The sequence below is a fragment of the Siniperca chuatsi genome, linkage group LG11 (assembly GCF_020085105.1).
Source record: "Siniperca chuatsi isolate FFG_IHB_CAS linkage group LG11, ASM2008510v1, whole genome shotgun sequence".
Classification (NCBI taxonomy): Eukaryota; Metazoa; Chordata; class Actinopteri; order Centrarchiformes; family Sinipercidae; genus Siniperca; species Siniperca chuatsi.
In genome coordinates this window covers 6346545-6363426 of record NC_058052.1, presented here as the reverse complement: position 1 = coordinate 6363426, position 16882 = coordinate 6346545, and the positions used below count along the sequence as shown (strand labels likewise).

At 42.4% G+C, this 16882-nt stretch overlaps 1 protein-coding gene across 2 annotated transcripts in view; it reads left to right on the top strand.

Moving 5' to 3' along the window:
• The window catches only part of ttc7a (tetratricopeptide repeat domain 7A), a 53980-nt gene that overhangs the window by 19739 nt on the left and 17359 nt on the right, over nt 1–16882 (top strand). The window contains exons 12-20 of one of the 2 annotated variants that reach the window (XM_044215498.1): nt 43–147; nt 2371–2488; nt 2896–2953; nt 3569–3641; nt 3726–3886; nt 10922–11038; nt 11547–11659; nt 12252–12386; nt 15542–15744. In XM_044215498.1, coding sequence (XP_044071433.1) covers nt 43–147; nt 2371–2488; nt 2896–2953; nt 3569–3641; nt 3726–3886; nt 10922–11038; nt 11547–11659; nt 12252–12386; nt 15542–15744 — 1083 coding nt within the window. The remainder of the gene's footprint in view (nt 1–42; nt 148–2370; nt 2489–2895; nt 2954–3568; nt 3642–3725; nt 3887–10921; nt 11039–11546; nt 11660–12251; nt 12387–15541; nt 15745–16882) is intronic. The other variant, XM_044215499.1, reaches the window with a different exon arrangement.

The following is a 16882-nucleotide window of genomic DNA, read 5'->3' as shown; positions in this document are numbered from 1 at the left end:
TGTGTGTGCGTGTGTGTGTGTGTGTTTGTGTCTGTGTTCCAGGGGGTTGGTGCTGTATCTGTATTTAAAGAGTGTGCCAGGATGAGACCAGAAGACCCTTCATTGCCTCTATTGGCTGCTAAAGTCTGCATTGGTCAACTGCACTGGGTGAATACACACAAAACATTTATATACACTCGTATACAGAACAATACACATTACATGCACACACCTGCATCCTCTGATTTTTCACCTAGCACCATCATCAGGTCAAAATTCCCATCAGCCTCAGCTGTAGCCTACTTTGTGTTTAGAACTAATTTGCAAATGTTAGCATGCTAATATGCTAAGCTAAGATATGGTGAACATAGTAAACATTATACCTGCTAAACATCAGCATGTTAGCCTTGTCATTGTGAGCATGTTAGCATTTAGCTCAAAGCACCGCTGTGCCTAAATACCACCTCATGGAGCTGCTAGCATGGCTCTAGCTTCTTGTTAAATACTGTTTGGTTTTACCTCTTTTCAAATCAAAGTCTATGAGGGGAAAATGACTTATCAGTGCAACTGCACATGCACCCTGTGATAAGGGGTCAAAAGTAGCCATTGCTTTGTATTGCTTTGAGGTCACAAGCAAAAAACGTTGCTGACTTAAAGTACCCATTAGTCAGTGTCAACAGAATATGGACTTGTCACAAAGCCAAACTGCAATAAATGTAAAGGTTCAACTTTCACAGGATTACAGACATAGGATCCATTCTCCATCTAACTGATGATCACAAATCTGCACGTGAATGCAGTATTATGTCGGCTACAATCAGTTTTGTAATCCATGCATGTTCATTTTCATTTAGTTTGACCTGCCCGCTCAGCTTCAACAAACACTCATAAGATGATAAGCTGAAAGGTGAAGTTGTGTAATAGAATTCCGCACTACATAGACAGCAGCTTTATAGAATATTTAGTGTGTGTACATAGAAAGTCATAACACAGCCACACTGTGTTGCTAATGTTTTGGGATTGACACTGGGGTCACTCAGGCAGATACGCATCAACGTGAAGCCCGACCAGCTTGGATAGTCCTGCTGTTCATGATCTGGGCAGGAGGGAGAAAGTCACATCAACAGTGGTATTTAGGGTGGACGGAGAGAGAGAGAGAGAGATAGAGAGAGAGAGAAAGCGCTAGGGTGAGTTAGGCAGAGAGAGAGAGAGAGAAAGGGGTCAGAGATTAGAAAAGAGGAGCTAACAGAGGCGAATGGAGAGAGCACATCTGTCAGTGGCTGGAGATCATAGCAGGCCGGAGACACTAAGGAGCTTACAGCCTTAATCACAATGGGACACTATGGCCATAGTGCATTGGGGCATTACATAAATAGGCCACCATTATCCACCATCAGCTCCACTGGACAGTCTGGACTATTATCTAGCCAGCAACAATTTTTTTTTTTGCTCATTGCATCGGCCCACTAGCCCACAGACCAGACCAAAACTTCATAATAATTTCGAAATGTTTGTTCAGGTTTTCATAGTGCGCCAAACATGTATATGGAACAGTAAAGGATCTTAGGGCAGATGAAACCCTCTCCAAGCCCATGACATCACTACAAACTGCACGATTGGCCATCTGAAAGCAAAGCTGCTTTTATAAATTCCTGAAGAGCAGTTTTGCAGATGCAAGGTTTTCACCCGACAACAGCGACACGTTCCTCTTTCACACCATTCAGGGGAGAGAGAAAAAAACGTAATCCTCCTAAGATGTGCATGGACGGGCTGTGTGTTTAAATGACTGGCTGTTGTCTGCAGGCTTTGAACTCGCAAGGACTGGATTTAGAGAAAGAGACACAGAGACAGAGCGCAGAGGAGGAGGATGAAGGGAGGAAGAGGAGGAGGGGGAGGGTTTCAGAGCAGTTGGCTCGCTGTTGCGCTGGCGTGCTGTCAAAGGCATTACCCCCCTACGCCCACCTACCCACCTGCCCGCCCGCCACCAACCATACCTCACACATAGTGACACACTTTTTTTCTCGGCTCAGAGCACCTCGGCTCGGCTCAGCCGCACACCGCCTGCAGTCTACTGCTGCGTGTGTGGGCGAGCGTGTGTGGGCGAGCGTGTGTGTATGTGTGTGTGTGTGTCCTTCAGCAAACTGTGTTGTCCTTCAACTGAACAGAGCATCCTCACACTAAACTCACACCAGGCTCAGCCATCAATACTCCATTCCCTGCTGCACCTCAGCCACATTTACGTGCTACACAGTTTGTACGAGAGGATGCTGCAGGTCCTTAATACAGCACAGTGCCTTACAATGCTCCTAAGAGATTTATTGGTTTTATATTATAGTAACTAACATCCTTCAGAGGCTAATTGAGTGTATGTTTATGTGTGTGTGTGTCCAGTTCGAGGAGGCTGAGGCTCTGTCGCAGAGTGTGGTGTCTATGGGGGAAGAAGCCGGAGAATTTCTACCCAGGGCCTACCTGGCTCTGGGACTCTGCTGCAGTTTACAGGCCTCTGAGGGTAAGGACACGCAAACCAACGAATAGACAAATATGCTGAGATTATCCTCTCCACGACAGCATTGTTCGATGATTGAGTTCGATGAAGGTAAAAAAAAGAAGTTTAAAAAATTCTATCCGATACCTTTGGACAGAGCCAGGCTAGCTGTTTCCCCCTGCTTCCACTCTTTATGCTAATAACTGTCTCCTGTTTGTCTCATATTTAACAAACAGGGAGTGATACATGAGAGTTGTATCTATCTTCCCATCTATCTCTCTGCCTTTTTTTTTGTTTAGGTGTGAGGACTAGTTGAACCCACTTTGCTTATATTTTATTTTTTTTATATAATACAGTATATACTTTTACTGCTAAAATATAGCAATGTTGAAACTGTGTCAAGTAAACTTTTGGTTATGTCCTCTCTCCAGCCACTCTGAAAGCTGATCGTAATGAATTCAACATAAAAGCACTACAAGCTTTGAGCAAGTAGGTTCTGGTTCTTCCATTCTCCATCACATAGCCTACTGTATGTCTCCCTGTTTATCAGTTGTTGTACTTTTGCTCATATCATACATATATGTAGCATTTTATTTTTAGCCATGCTAGCATTCCATCCAGCTGTTGGATGGAATGCCATAAAATATGGATCCAGATCCTATCAGATAAAAAAAAAGTCCAATGCTTTGGTTTATGACCAAGCACCTGCAAAACTAATGACATTCCCATCAACCTCAACTCCACTTGTGTTTAGTGCCAATTGTTACTATGCTAACATGCTAAACTACAATGATTAACATGACATGTTAGCACGGCATATGCATGGCATAAGCATGTTAGCACTGTTTTTGTGAGCATGTTAGCATGCAGATGCTAGCATTTAGCTCAAAGCATGACTGTGCCTAAGTACAGCTAGAGCTAGTGTGGAGCTAGAGCTGGCTAGTGTGACTGTGCTGTGGACCCTTAGTCGTTATTCTATCCCACTAAGACCCCAGTTCTTGGAGTTTATGACACATATAGCAATCAAAAAAGTTTGCTCTCCTGGTATAAAAACCTTCGCTAACACATTATGAACCATGAGGTCTGTCTCTCTCTCCTCCACAGGGCTCATTCATTAGACCCCCAGGACTCACAGATTGCTATGTATCTGGCTCTGCAGCTGGCACTTGTACGCCAGGTATAAGCAAATAAATGGGGAAGTTACAGCCATTAATTATTAAAAAATATTGCAGATTGTAATTTATACCTGTGTGTCCGGCAGGTATCAGCAGCCATAGAGACCCTGCAGGCAGCTTTATCTCTCCGTGGGGATGACTTACACTCCCTCCACCTGCTGACCCTGCTGCTGAGTGCCCAGAAACACCACCGTCATGCTGTGGACACCCTGACCCTGGCCCTCAGCCAGCACCCCAGCAACTTCAAGTAAAACCCACTATACCATCCCACTCGCACAGGCATCAGAAAATGTTGGTGGAAGTGGTGGTGAATTGAGGATAAGGCACCAATCGATAGCTGTACGGATGTACTTTTTAGACTTTGTATGGTGTTTTGTTGTGTGTGTGTGTGTGTGTGAATGTGTGTATGTGTGTGTGTAAGAGTAGCTCCGGTGAGTGGTGCAGCGAGGCCCTGTCCTAACGCTAGTCCTCTCCGTAGGGATAGGGTGTCTCAACTTCACTCTGTTGGAGGCCAAGCACACACACACACACACACACACTCACACACACACACATACACTTGACGCCTTATTTAGACGTGCCAGAGTGGAGGCCTGCATTGCGGTACTTATGCCCCTCATACACCCTTACCCTTTTAACACTGCAGCTCTGCCCCAAGCCCTGGTGCTGCTTTCCTGACAGAACTGAGTCGTGCGACACATAAACCCACCTGTCTGCTACACTAAACAGGTTAAAACACTGACTTGGACATTTACATTCTAATCATTTCGGAGAAGGTAAAGATTCAGTGATTTGCTTTGGGACACTTTCCAGGGATTGAACCTGTGACCTTTTGGTTATGGGTTGTTATCTCTAACCATGCATTCACCATTTAATCAACATTTTCACCCGTGTCATACATGACCGAGGTTTAATATGCACATACATGTTATATGTAAGGGATAATTTACAACAAAATGAACCCCAACAGCGCTCGCTGTACAATATCCCGCTTATTACACGGATACTTACTAAAGAAATCAATAATTTAACACCAAATATTGATTTAACTGATTTAAAAATTACTTGAAAACGTTTTTTTTTGCCACAGGACTTCTTTCTGCAGATTGATATGATTGGACTCAAGAGTCTATGATCAGAAGTGCGTCCATAGCAACAGTCTGTTATTCATAGCAGAAATAACAGACCGTAGAATGCCGTTATTGACCAATCAGAATCGAGTATTCAAGAAAACTGTGTAATAATATTGCATAATATTACATAACTTTTTAAATATATCAGAGGTACTGAAAATTATGTGTAAAATGTAGGCTTATGTGCAAAAGGCTTTAGAACCCGATACCAATCATTATGGTAATATTTTGGTATAATATTTTATTATCTTGTCTTTGTATTTAATTTCATAAAAAATAATTATTCCGTTTCATTCTTGTCTAGGTTGAAAAGACTCATAGAAGTAAAGCCATACGTCACTAAGATTTTTTAGAAGAATCCAGCTTGAAATTAAATTGTTTAAAGCAGGTTATGCTGCAGTATAGGCCTAAAACATTGGTTTAAGATGCTCACATTATCTCACAGGAATAATCCCAGCCAGTCATCCTTAACAAACACATTAAAAACATATTCATTAGCTTTGGATGAAGCTCCATCATATCATAGCTGGATAGCATTAACTATCCAAGCCAGTTATTTCACACTAACCATAATATGGAAGCATGTTGCATCATCTTTCTGATGTGTTTTCTCTCCATTTTAAAGCCAAGTGCAGCATTTCATAATACAGCCATTTGGGGTCAGTGTTGGCCTCCACGGCCCCTGCACAGACAGATGGGGTACATCCATACATCAGGAGGGAGAGGAAGAGAGAGGAAATGCAGAAAAACAAGAACATTGATGAAATAATGAAGGAAAGGGAGAATGTAAAAGAGAGCCTGACAGGAAGAAGAAAACACAGAGAGAGACAGAGTGGGTGGATGCAGGAAAGAGGGTTTTATAATTAGACAAGCTTTACTGATCAGTACTGTATGTACAATTGGAAGATGAAACTGTTCTATCTCTTTCTAGATGCACAATCACACACTCACACACACATCCTCCGTAGAGACACTTGACTGCTTTGACCCATTTAAGAGCTCTTTTCCAGGAACAGCCAATCACATCGCTTTCTGCACCAGGAATCCCCATCGCCCCAGTAACCATGAGGTCATATGGGTAGAGCAGACAGCATCAGTTGTTGTTTCCAAACTGTTGTTATGGAGCGGAAGAGAGACATTGAGTCAGAGAGAGAGAGAGAGAGAGAGAGAGAGAGAGAGATACAAATCTATACACCGGTAGTTTACTGAATGGAACAGCTGAATTAAAATTACTTTTTACTGAGTGTACTGTATTATTACCTCTCAGATTTATTGATCTATGTTTCTAATAATAATTGTACTGGTTTGGCAACACAGTCTGTCATGCCACTAAAGCATAGTTGAACTGAGCCGACTGAAAGCTAAAGAGAGACAGACAGAGTTCTGCACAGGCCTGAAATGTTAGCCCTAGCCTGACCTGGCCCAATTCGTTTGGGCCCAGCCGGCTACAGCTGGTGAGCTAACAACATTTTTCATCCTTCAATCTCTCTCTCAGAGTAAGAGTACTCGTTTGAGTGTAGCAGTGTAGTCTGCTGCTTTATCAATCTGTCCAAAATGATTGAGTAACTAACTGTGAAACATTATATAATATAGTATATAATATGGAAACTTAATCAATGTTAGCAAACGTCTCCCCACTGATAAATTGCTAGCATACTCTAAACTCAGTCGTAAAAGAGCCAGATATTTCCCTTAGGAGTTGGTGGACACCCAAGCAGGGCTAAACCACTCAGGTGACCAGAGGCACAACTGCTAATGCTAATGTTGCTCCTCGTCTGCTGTTTGTGTAAATAGGCAAATGTTAATGCAAACACATTAGCCATTAGCAATTAATGCAGCTTTTATAAACCCTGAACCACAACTTTGCCTTGATGTGAGAAGAACAAATAGTTCACAAACATTCCTCAAATATTTGCCAACTGGCTAGTTACTTAAAGAACAGTGAAAAACTGACAAATTGGGTATTGATAAAAATCTTTATGCTCTTCATGATAGTCAACATTGTTAGCTAGCTAGCAAGTTGTGACCTGTTGGTTTGATGTGGAGTGGTGTGTTTGTGGGAATTACTTTTCTGTGTTATCTAACCATGTTGCAGTGGCTTGCAGAGGACCCAACACGCACACATCTCCCGAAACGCTACAACGTGTTGTGTGACCCTGCGTGTCAAAGAAGCTTATAAGCTCATTATTTGATCCAACTTTCTGTAGGGAGGCAAGTTTGAAACAGAAGTGTTAACGTTATACCCAAGATCCGTACAGAAGGATGGAATAAAACAACTACGCGATGATCTCCAAAAGACACCTGTAAATAAATGTTTGTTTAAATGCAGACAGAGAATGTTCCAAGTGAGAAAAGGACAAGATTATCAGTATGCACTGCAAACAATGTATCATTGAACCCGCTAAAGTGACAGTAGTACTTGATGGTAACATTTAATTTATCAAGAGTATCTAAGCCTGCAATATGCACATGAAAATGAATCCAATACCCTTGGGACCTGTCAGGCTGAGGCCGAGCTGCAGACCTCAGAGTCAGAGAAGAGAGATCGAGGCTGAGAGATAGATGGGAGAGAGAGAGAGAGAGAGAGAGAGATAGTGAAAGGAGGGGTTTTCTCAGTAACAAGCTCATTGAATATCATTTGCTTTAAATCTGTGAGCGAACATCAGAGATCAAAGCTCGTATCGTGCGTGGTGCTGGGCATGCCGCGACAGTCGTGTGTGTGTATTTGTGTGTTGTTGGGGTGGGGGGATATGGGTGTACAAGATCGTAATCTGGCACATGCATGTTTGTGTGTCACTGTGTGTGTGTGTGTGTGTGTGTGTGTGTGTGTGTGTGTGTGTGTGTGTGTGTGTGTGTGTGTGTGTGTGTGTGTGTGTTTATGTGCATGCATGTGTGTGATTCTTGTTAGCCACTGCCTCTCTGCACCACAGCAAACTGTCAGCTCGCTGTAGCACACTGAATTCCTCCTTTCTCCCACATCTTCTACCCCCGGCTTCTGTCATTCTCTCTCTTTCTCCATGTCTTCCTCTCTCTCTCTTTCTTTCTTTCTTTCTTTCCCACCCTCTCTTTCTTTCCTTGCCTCTCATCTTTTTTTATCTCTCCCGTCTCCATTTCTCCCCTTTCTTTGAAATTTTAATCACCCAGTAAACAGGCATGCATTTCGATGTGAAATGGGATTCTGCTACAGATTGAGAGAGATGAGGCGAGGGAGGGGGAGGGTTGTGTGTGTGAGAGAGAGAGGGAGAGGGAGAGAGCGAGAGAGTAATCGTGGTCTCACAGTTTGTACTAAAGAGAATGATTAATCCCAGCCTTTGATTCTGCATTCATCTAACGGGATGTTGCAGCATGAACAAGTGTGTTTGTGCATGTGTGTGCATCTGTATGAGTGTGTATTAGCGTGCACATGCATGCCTGGCTTATGCTTTGCTACACAAAGCAAGCAATGTCTGCACAGGTTGGTTTGTGTTAATCTCTATGCATGTACTGTGTACATATATATATATATATATATATATATATATATATATATGTATATGTACTTGAGTATGATGTGTATGTGCACTTGTGTGTCTGCATGCGCCCATGTGCCTGGAGAGAATACACACTCTGATCTGTGGGAGTGCAGAATGAGTAATACTGTAGCTGTACCACTTTTTCAAGGGAACATTATTAGCTATTTTTATATGGCGTTTACGCTGACACTCACCGCTCTTAGCTGGCCACTGCGTTTACACTGAGCTACACTGCTCGCTGCCATCAGTCCTCAAACACTACGCTCTGCACACACCAGGCTCTTTCCCAGGAGGCTGGAAATGACAGCCTTTGTAATCTGATGTGTAGTTTTGAGTGCTGTAATCTTGATGAAATCTATCTTTTCTGGCGCTCCGTGGGAAACACTGGCTGTGATCGAGTGGTGAATAACAAGGTAGAAAATACTCTATCCTTGGATGACTTTGATCAGTTTGATATTACTTTCTCTGATGTATACAGTGAAATCATTTTGTGAAGACTCAAGGTGATGTAAATATGTGACTTAACTGCAGGTGTAAATTCTCAAATAGTGGCCTCACTTGCTATGAGAATAAGGGCAGGCTACTGTCAGTGAAAGTCAACACTTCCTGCACAAATGTTTCACATTAAGAGTCTTCCAGTGGCTTAAAGGGAATAATCCCTCCCTTTCTTGGCAGGCTTTTAAAGTGAAGAAAGTTGATAGTGTGCAGATCTAACTCCAGTTGTGTTAAATTTGGAAGTTGATGCAATGTTTTGACCTGCAAGGCCTTTCGTCAGGCAAGCATCCATGGGAATAAAAAACAGCCTGTATATACAGATAAGAAATGAGAGCTCCACATACAAATAGGAGATCATGTGATACAAAATAAGACCCAAGACAATGTACTATTCACGTAAAAAACACTTCATGTCTTAAAGAAAGGATTGAAGACAATACAGGACATATGTGATATGCATTTTTTAAATGAGAAAAGGTATGCATTTTTTCTCAAATCAATACATTTGTTTTGGGGAGCTTGCAAATTTCAGCGTGCAGACAGCCTCTTCTTTTCCTTTGTAGATCTTTAATGTGAAACATCAGCAGGAAGAGCTTAACACCGATAGGAAGGAAACGCCAAAGCTGAAGCGTTTGGAATCAGTTTGTGAATGAGACCAGTATTAGTGTTAAACAGACACACATACATTTTTTGAGACTCCATTACTACCATTATCTGAATACCAGCTTTTATTTTAGAATTTGCAGTAAACTAAGTTTAGGTGGTTCTTCATGTTGTACATCCAGGATCCACAGTAAGAAGTCAGTTCTTTGCACGCATGATATACACCCACACACATACACCTTGACACATTTCAACACTTGGATGGGTTTACACCATCACCATGCTTCTAAATGCTTTGCCACACTGTTAATGGGGAGCCTAGAGACACACACAATCACACACACTCTGGTGGACCCCTATTGGCAGGCGGATCCTTAACGCAACGTCCCTCAGCAGCACTTGTCATCCGCATGTCAGAAAATCCAACCCCCTTCCTTCCACACACATACACTTTAAAGGTTTTTCTTTTCCAACATCCCTCCATCTTCTCCTCACGCCCTTCCGCACACACATACACACACCCTTCCCTCAATCGTCCACCCACCCGTGAGTCGGTAACGAGGAGCATTTCATCAAGTTTTCTCCCCTGACACACCTTCCCTTCATCCATTTTATTCATCCTTCCCTTTCTCCTTCCCTCTACCCCCCCGACAGGAGAGTACAGAATAACTAGCAGAGCCTTCAACAACAGGGAGGAAGTGGACAGCTAGGCAGGCGGGCGTCTGATGCGGCGAACACCATAGTCTCTCTGTCTCTCTCACTCTCCTCACACTCATGGATGAGTGATGCCCATGACAGACTGCATGAGAGCCCCTTCTGGCAATTACTACACACACACACACACACACACACACACGGACACACACACACATGTTCTCATCAGAGACTCCCACATCACTTAACCAGTTGTCTTCAACTAAAAGGGCAGAGCGGAAACACTCTCTACTCATCAACCTCTCAACACACTGCAACATAGGCACACACACACACACACACGTACACACACTTTTAGAGCTTGTTGTTGATGACTATCTTTAACCCCTCTCTGTTTCTATTGATCCATGTGTGCCTCAGTCCACATGCATCAGTGAGATGTTGATGGGTCCTAAGCACTTAACCCAGCTACTGTAGAAGCTCAAGCACTTATACATGGAATGTGTCCATGTATCAAATCAAGAAGCGTCCATGTATGCATATTTATATGCTTCTTGATTTTTAAAACCAAATATGCAACTGTCAGCTGCATGGGATAATATCAGCTAGTTTCCAGTTTGAAGGTTTAGATGCATTTCAGACACTGACAAGTATCGAAGGCTCTAGTTCACTGCTAATCGCGAATATCATGTTGTGTGTTTATAGTGTAGCTAATGTGATCAGTGATAATAAGAACAAGTTTGACTGGGTTTGTGTCCAACTAAACATTTCTTCAGGCTAATTTACTCAGTTTACAGTTTAGTTTCCATACGGGTACAAAAACAGAAGATAGTCTTTACAAACACAGCAAACAAAGATGAGTAATGTGTGTGTTTTCTGCTCCAGTCTGCTGTTCACAAAGGTGAAGCTTGAAGAAGCCCTCTTTGGCCCGGCTGCAGCCCTGCAGACCTGTGAAGAGATGCTGCAACGCTGGCAAAGCCGCTATGATGTCAGTCGCTCCAGGTGAGTGTGCACATGCTAGATGATAGTGTGTACGTGCTTTCCACGTACTGTAGAATGTGCGATACGTCTACGTGTGCGGGAATCTTTTCTACGGAAAAGCTACACAGACGCTAACCCAGTTAGCAGCATGGTAGAATTAGCATTACATCACTAAAATGTTTAGAAACTAGCAGCGAAAAACCTTATTTTATCTCAGATTCCTACACGTAAAAAATTCTGGCCATTTATTGCTGTCATCTCTAGAGCAGTCACAGTAACTTTGAGTCACCAATAATAACAATTTTTGCTCACAAACATTACACAAATTGCTCACAAATTATATGGCCATTGATGTATAAATCTAAAAGTAAACCTCCACAATGTTAATAACTTGTCAAAGAATAGTTTGATGTGAATAACTCATAGAACCATATCATTTTAAGGTCAGTATATGTAATGTACAGTATATCTGTGTTTGTCTGTTTCTTATGTTTGGACTATACTGTTGGTGTGTGAATGTGTGTTGCAGTGAGACAGATGACAGCAGCAGTATACCGATGGCTGAGAGGACAGAGGTCAGCCCTGGTGCCAGGAAACCCTCCATCCACCTCACCCTTCCTGACTTCCAGGACGCCTCCACTGGTCTGCTCTCTCGCTGGTTAAAGTCTTTCTAATAAGGGACTGCCACTGTTCATATTTGGATTGCAACATGCTGAATTGATTATTTTAAGTTAAACACATCCTCCTTTTTCTCTGGTGTTGGGTAAATGCCAGTGAGAAAGGTGAATGTGTAGGTCAGTCCAAATCCCCCAGCATTTGATCTTTTATGGATTAAAACTATGTTTGCTAGTCTGCAACCCAGTTTGCGGGAGCAGATATATAATATCAATGATCTGACTCACCTCCACACCCGTGTTTCTAGCAGGATCAGGGGTCTGTTCACATGCCATTCAGTCACAGGAAATCAATTGATGTTCTGAAAATTACAGAGAATGAATGTTTGTTTTGTATTTTCTGATGGCAAATGAAAAAATGAGCTCTGTTTCATGGTTTTGAATTCAACGTGAATTCAACATGTTTTTACTACATATTTGGGACAAGATGTTGTTTCCATGTGTTTATCATTCAGCTTCTGTAACATATTAAAGTATTCATTGTGTTAAAGTGTAATCACTTTGCCAGCCAGGATTTAGTTTCCTACTAATCATTTTTGGTATTTCTTATCCCTTCATAGGTTCACTGAGCCCTTCGTCAGTTGCAGCGTCTCGTCTGGAAGCAGCACTCTCTGAGGTATCGGACATCAGCTCCACCCGTCGCCAAGGACCCACCTACATCTGGACCACCCTGGAACGCATTTGGCTGCAGGCTGGTATGACAACAGCACACATGACTATAACACAAGTTTTCCAACCTTGGGATTGGAATCTCTTGGAAAATTGGATTTTATGTTCTTCCTGTTAACAGGGAATCTCTTTTTACTCCTATTGCCAGCCAATTACCATCCAATCACAGTGTGTGCTACATGTAAGTTAATTTGTAATTAATTTGAGAGAACAGGGAAACTCTGCCCATATATTTAATGACTGTATGCTGAAAAAAAGTTGGCTATGAGAAACTGGCGATCGACAGTAATCAGATTCCATGGTTTTGTGTTTCCCAGTGTTATTAAGCTTTACGAATAATAATCCAATTGGCAAGTGCAAAATGGACAAGACATTGATTTAAGTCAATTAAAGCTTTCCATTTCTCCAGTTTTTATTTGAAAGACTACAGCAATAAATATCTAACAAGACTAAAGGTCTATAGCCATGCCAGCGGCTGTATGAGGCTGTACTTAAGCACAGGGGTGTTTTGAGCTGAATGCTAACATCATCATGCTGACATGCTCACAATGACAATGTTAACATACTGATTTTTATCATGTATAATGTTTACCATGTTCATCATCTTAGCATGTTAGCATGCTAACATATGCTTTAGCACTGCATTAGCACTAAACACAATATAAAGCAGAGGCTGATGGGAAAGTCATTAGTTTTGCAGGTATTTGATCATAAACCAAAGTACTGAATTTTCTTTCATTTTGAATCTATACATACAGTATGGTTATGATTAAGCATACTGTATTGATCAAATATATCCCGACAGTTATGGCCTCAGTAGGGATGGAAACCTTGACCCTCCATGTTAGGAATGACCTCATCAGACGAATCCAGATCAAACTAGAATAAAAATTAGAATATCTGATGGCAACTTTTCAATGAAAATGTTTTCCACACAGACTGTGCTGTGCAGATGCTACTATGATGTCTTACACAGCTTACTGACCTGCTAACAAGCTCACTTGAATTTCAATCTCTCTGGGGAGTGAGATATCGTTTATTCACTTGGTACAATGTGAGCACACATTTTTTTCACGTTTTTGAGCACTGTAGTCACAGAAATTCACTTTGGGTCACCTACATTTGAAAAGCTGGAAAGCCTTGTGTGGTAACATAAGGGATATAAATATACAACGCAACAAACTACATAATTTAATGTGATTACTGCAGCCATTTTCTGTTATCTCTGCCTTTACAACGAGTAAACAAGGACATTTTTAACAATTTAGTGGGCAGAACCCTTTTAGTCTCATTGAAGACTGCATACCTTATGGAACAGTGCACGCTGTACCTGCATACATGTGGCCGCTGTTTTATTAAGAGCAGAATGGCAGTGATGCATACCACTATTGCTTCCATCCCTTCAGCCCCAGTCTGCTTATGGAGGTTCACAGGAGAGCAGAGCATTGAAATGAAGGGAGAGGAGTACAGAGATGCTCCGCACAAACAACACTCCACCCATCCACTCAGCTGGAGTGGATGAGGTATGAGAACGGGAATGGGAATCCATACAGCACCCGAGTGAAGGCAGTGACACAACCAGTATACCAGTGTGTTAAAGTACAGGATGGGATGGGGTGGAGGGACTGTGGTCACGTCCCCCTGTGGCCTACTATAATTTGAAGGTTATTTTCTACATCCAACCTTTAAACTCTGCTATTCCTCTGCTGAGAAAACAGAACATGCTCGCTGCTGATTTGAACTAAACTGTGTGTGCGTGTGTGTGTACGTGAGACCAGGGGTGTGTCTCCTAACTCAAGGCTGAGCCAGTTGTACCCTGATCCCCCCTCTCTCCTTCCCAGCATTCCTCTTCTCATCGGTCACTTCCTCTCTCAATCTCACATCCTCATCGGCCACATAGGAAAAAGCACACACAGAGGGCTCCTTAAAATGGATACGCTTCTCTGTATATAACCTTGCAAACACATGTGCATACCTGCAAACATATAAATGGACTGTATTGTATACATGCATGCACTGATCTAATAGTAGAGCTCAGGTGAGCAGCAGGAAAAGGGCCTTACATAACCAGAGAGCATTCACTGAATCCTTTTTCCCCAAAGTGAAGCTATGAAAAGGAACTCTGAGGCTGGGAAATGGCTCTTTTTCATCTTGCAGAGGTAGCATGCATGCACAAAGTATATCCCATCTGTGCATCTATGAGACACAGGTAAACAAACAAAACATCCGCTACCAAACACACACATGGGTTCACACAGCACTCAGGAGCAGACGGCGTGTACAATATATTTGCACAACACAGCTCACTATCTCTCTCTGTAACACACACACGCACGCACGCACACACACACACACAGTGCTGTCAGTGTTTGGAGCTGAAGAGTTTCTTTCTCAGGGTTTCTCTGGGTGTTGACCCAGCGTCCACTCATGAGAATCATTGACAGCTCCCTGCGTCAGCATCCCATCCAGATATTGGTCTGCTCCAGCCTCAGGGGCGGGTCCTCTGGTCCGCTCTGTGTCTTATTGGACAATGGCATGCTTGTAGGCGTCATTGTGTGTGTGTAAGTGTGTGTGTGCCTGGGGTTTGTCCTCAGCTTCCCAGCAGCAGCAAAGAAAGGAAGCAGGCGGCTTTAGTATGCGATGGCCATATTTAGGCAAGACTTTCATGACTTCCCAGGCACTGCATTGCTCCCACTCTCTCCTTCACGCTGTCTTTGTGTGTGTGTGTGTGTGTGTGGGTCCATCTAAATGTAGTGTTTTGTGTTGTTTTTGAGCGCTGTACAGTTGACATTTTAACATGATGCTGCTGAACTCACACTTAAGTCATCTCTGTCACTCACATGTTACTGATCAGATCAATAAATTTCTCTCTTTTATCTCTTTCCCTGATTATCCTTTCTCCATCTTTCCTTCATCTCTCATTTTCTCACCCTCGTTTCTTTCCTTTAATTCCCTGTCCCTCTCCTCCCTTGCTCTCTGTCCTCCTACACCCCTTACCATTCTTGCTCCCTTTGCTCCATCCTCCCTGCATCACTCTCCCTTCTTTTCTCCCTCCTGTATCTCCCCTTTATTTCCTCTCTTTTACCACCTTTTACTCCAATTTAACTCCCTACCTCCCATCCTCTCTTCCCTCTCACCTCAACATTCTTTCTTCCCGCTCTTTCTTCATCTCCTCCTTCAGGGGAGTTGTTCATGGCAGACGGTCGGCTAAAGGAGGCCCAGTTCTGCATCGCCGAGGCCAGCTCGCTCTTCCCCAACTCGCACTCGGTGCTGCTGCAGCGGGGCCGCCTGGCCGAGCTCCGGGGCCAGCTGGACGAAGCCAAAGGCCTGTATGACGAGGCCCTGGCCATCCATCCCACTGGAGAGCGCATACTTGTGCACATGGTGAGAGACAGTGAAAGGCTGCTTAATTAAATTAGAATGAATGCAACATTCTGCTCAGTGGCCAGTATGCACATACAGACACACACACACACACACACAACATGCATGGATACACTAATACATTTTAACTGCTTTACTTGAGTCTATTAAATTACCGCTGATGTAAGATGCAGGCTGAACATGTGAATACATGAGTGTATGCACCCTAGCATACAACTGCACACACATCCAAAGCTTTACTTGAGTCCACTAAACTCAAGTAAACTCAAGGAATGCACACATATTTAAATGTGTTTCTTAAATCCACTAAATTCAATTAGAATTGATACAAAACTGAATTCTGTCAGTTCTCTGTAACCTGCACACACACACAGCAAGATCTTTGTCTTTACATGCCAAGTTATTGCATTTCAACAAGTTAAAATCTGCCGTCTTAAGAAACATTTACATCAACAACAACAGTGACATTCCACTGTTATGTGAAAGGCAGTAATACATTGCCATAAAAATACAATAAAAGAAAAAAGAAATGGTCCTACCGCACTAGTCTTTACTGAAATCACGAGAAAAGCAGTTGCTCCCAGTTTTGAATGCAGTAAGACATTGAAAATGAATGTTTAAAAACACTTTCAGCGTTTAAAGATGCCAGATTTTAACCTGTTAAGATGCTGTAACTTGGCATATATAGATCTTGTGTGACAGCACGCACAGGAAACTACGAGTTTTTAGCCAACTGGCTTGCAATACACTCATACAGTGTATTTATAGTGCCAGCTCTTTCTGATATTCTGTGTACACTGCATATATGTGCTGAGACACAAAACTTTACTTTACAGAAGTTTACGTTCTGATGGGTTTCAGACTGGACACAATGTATATTTGGAGACATACAGTACACATTAGAAACACAAACACACACACACGCACTAACCATGCAGTCCTTCAGTTAAGTAAAACTGAAGGACTTCAGTTAATGTTAATATAATGTCCTGATAAAGTTATGGCATGTTAATTTGCTGAGAAAGACAAGTAGTGAAAATACTAAAATACCTACCTAAATGTTAAACTGAATAATACAAACTAAACAGGTTTATGAATAAATCATAAAGATAACACTGTCTTTGCTTTGAAAGGATTC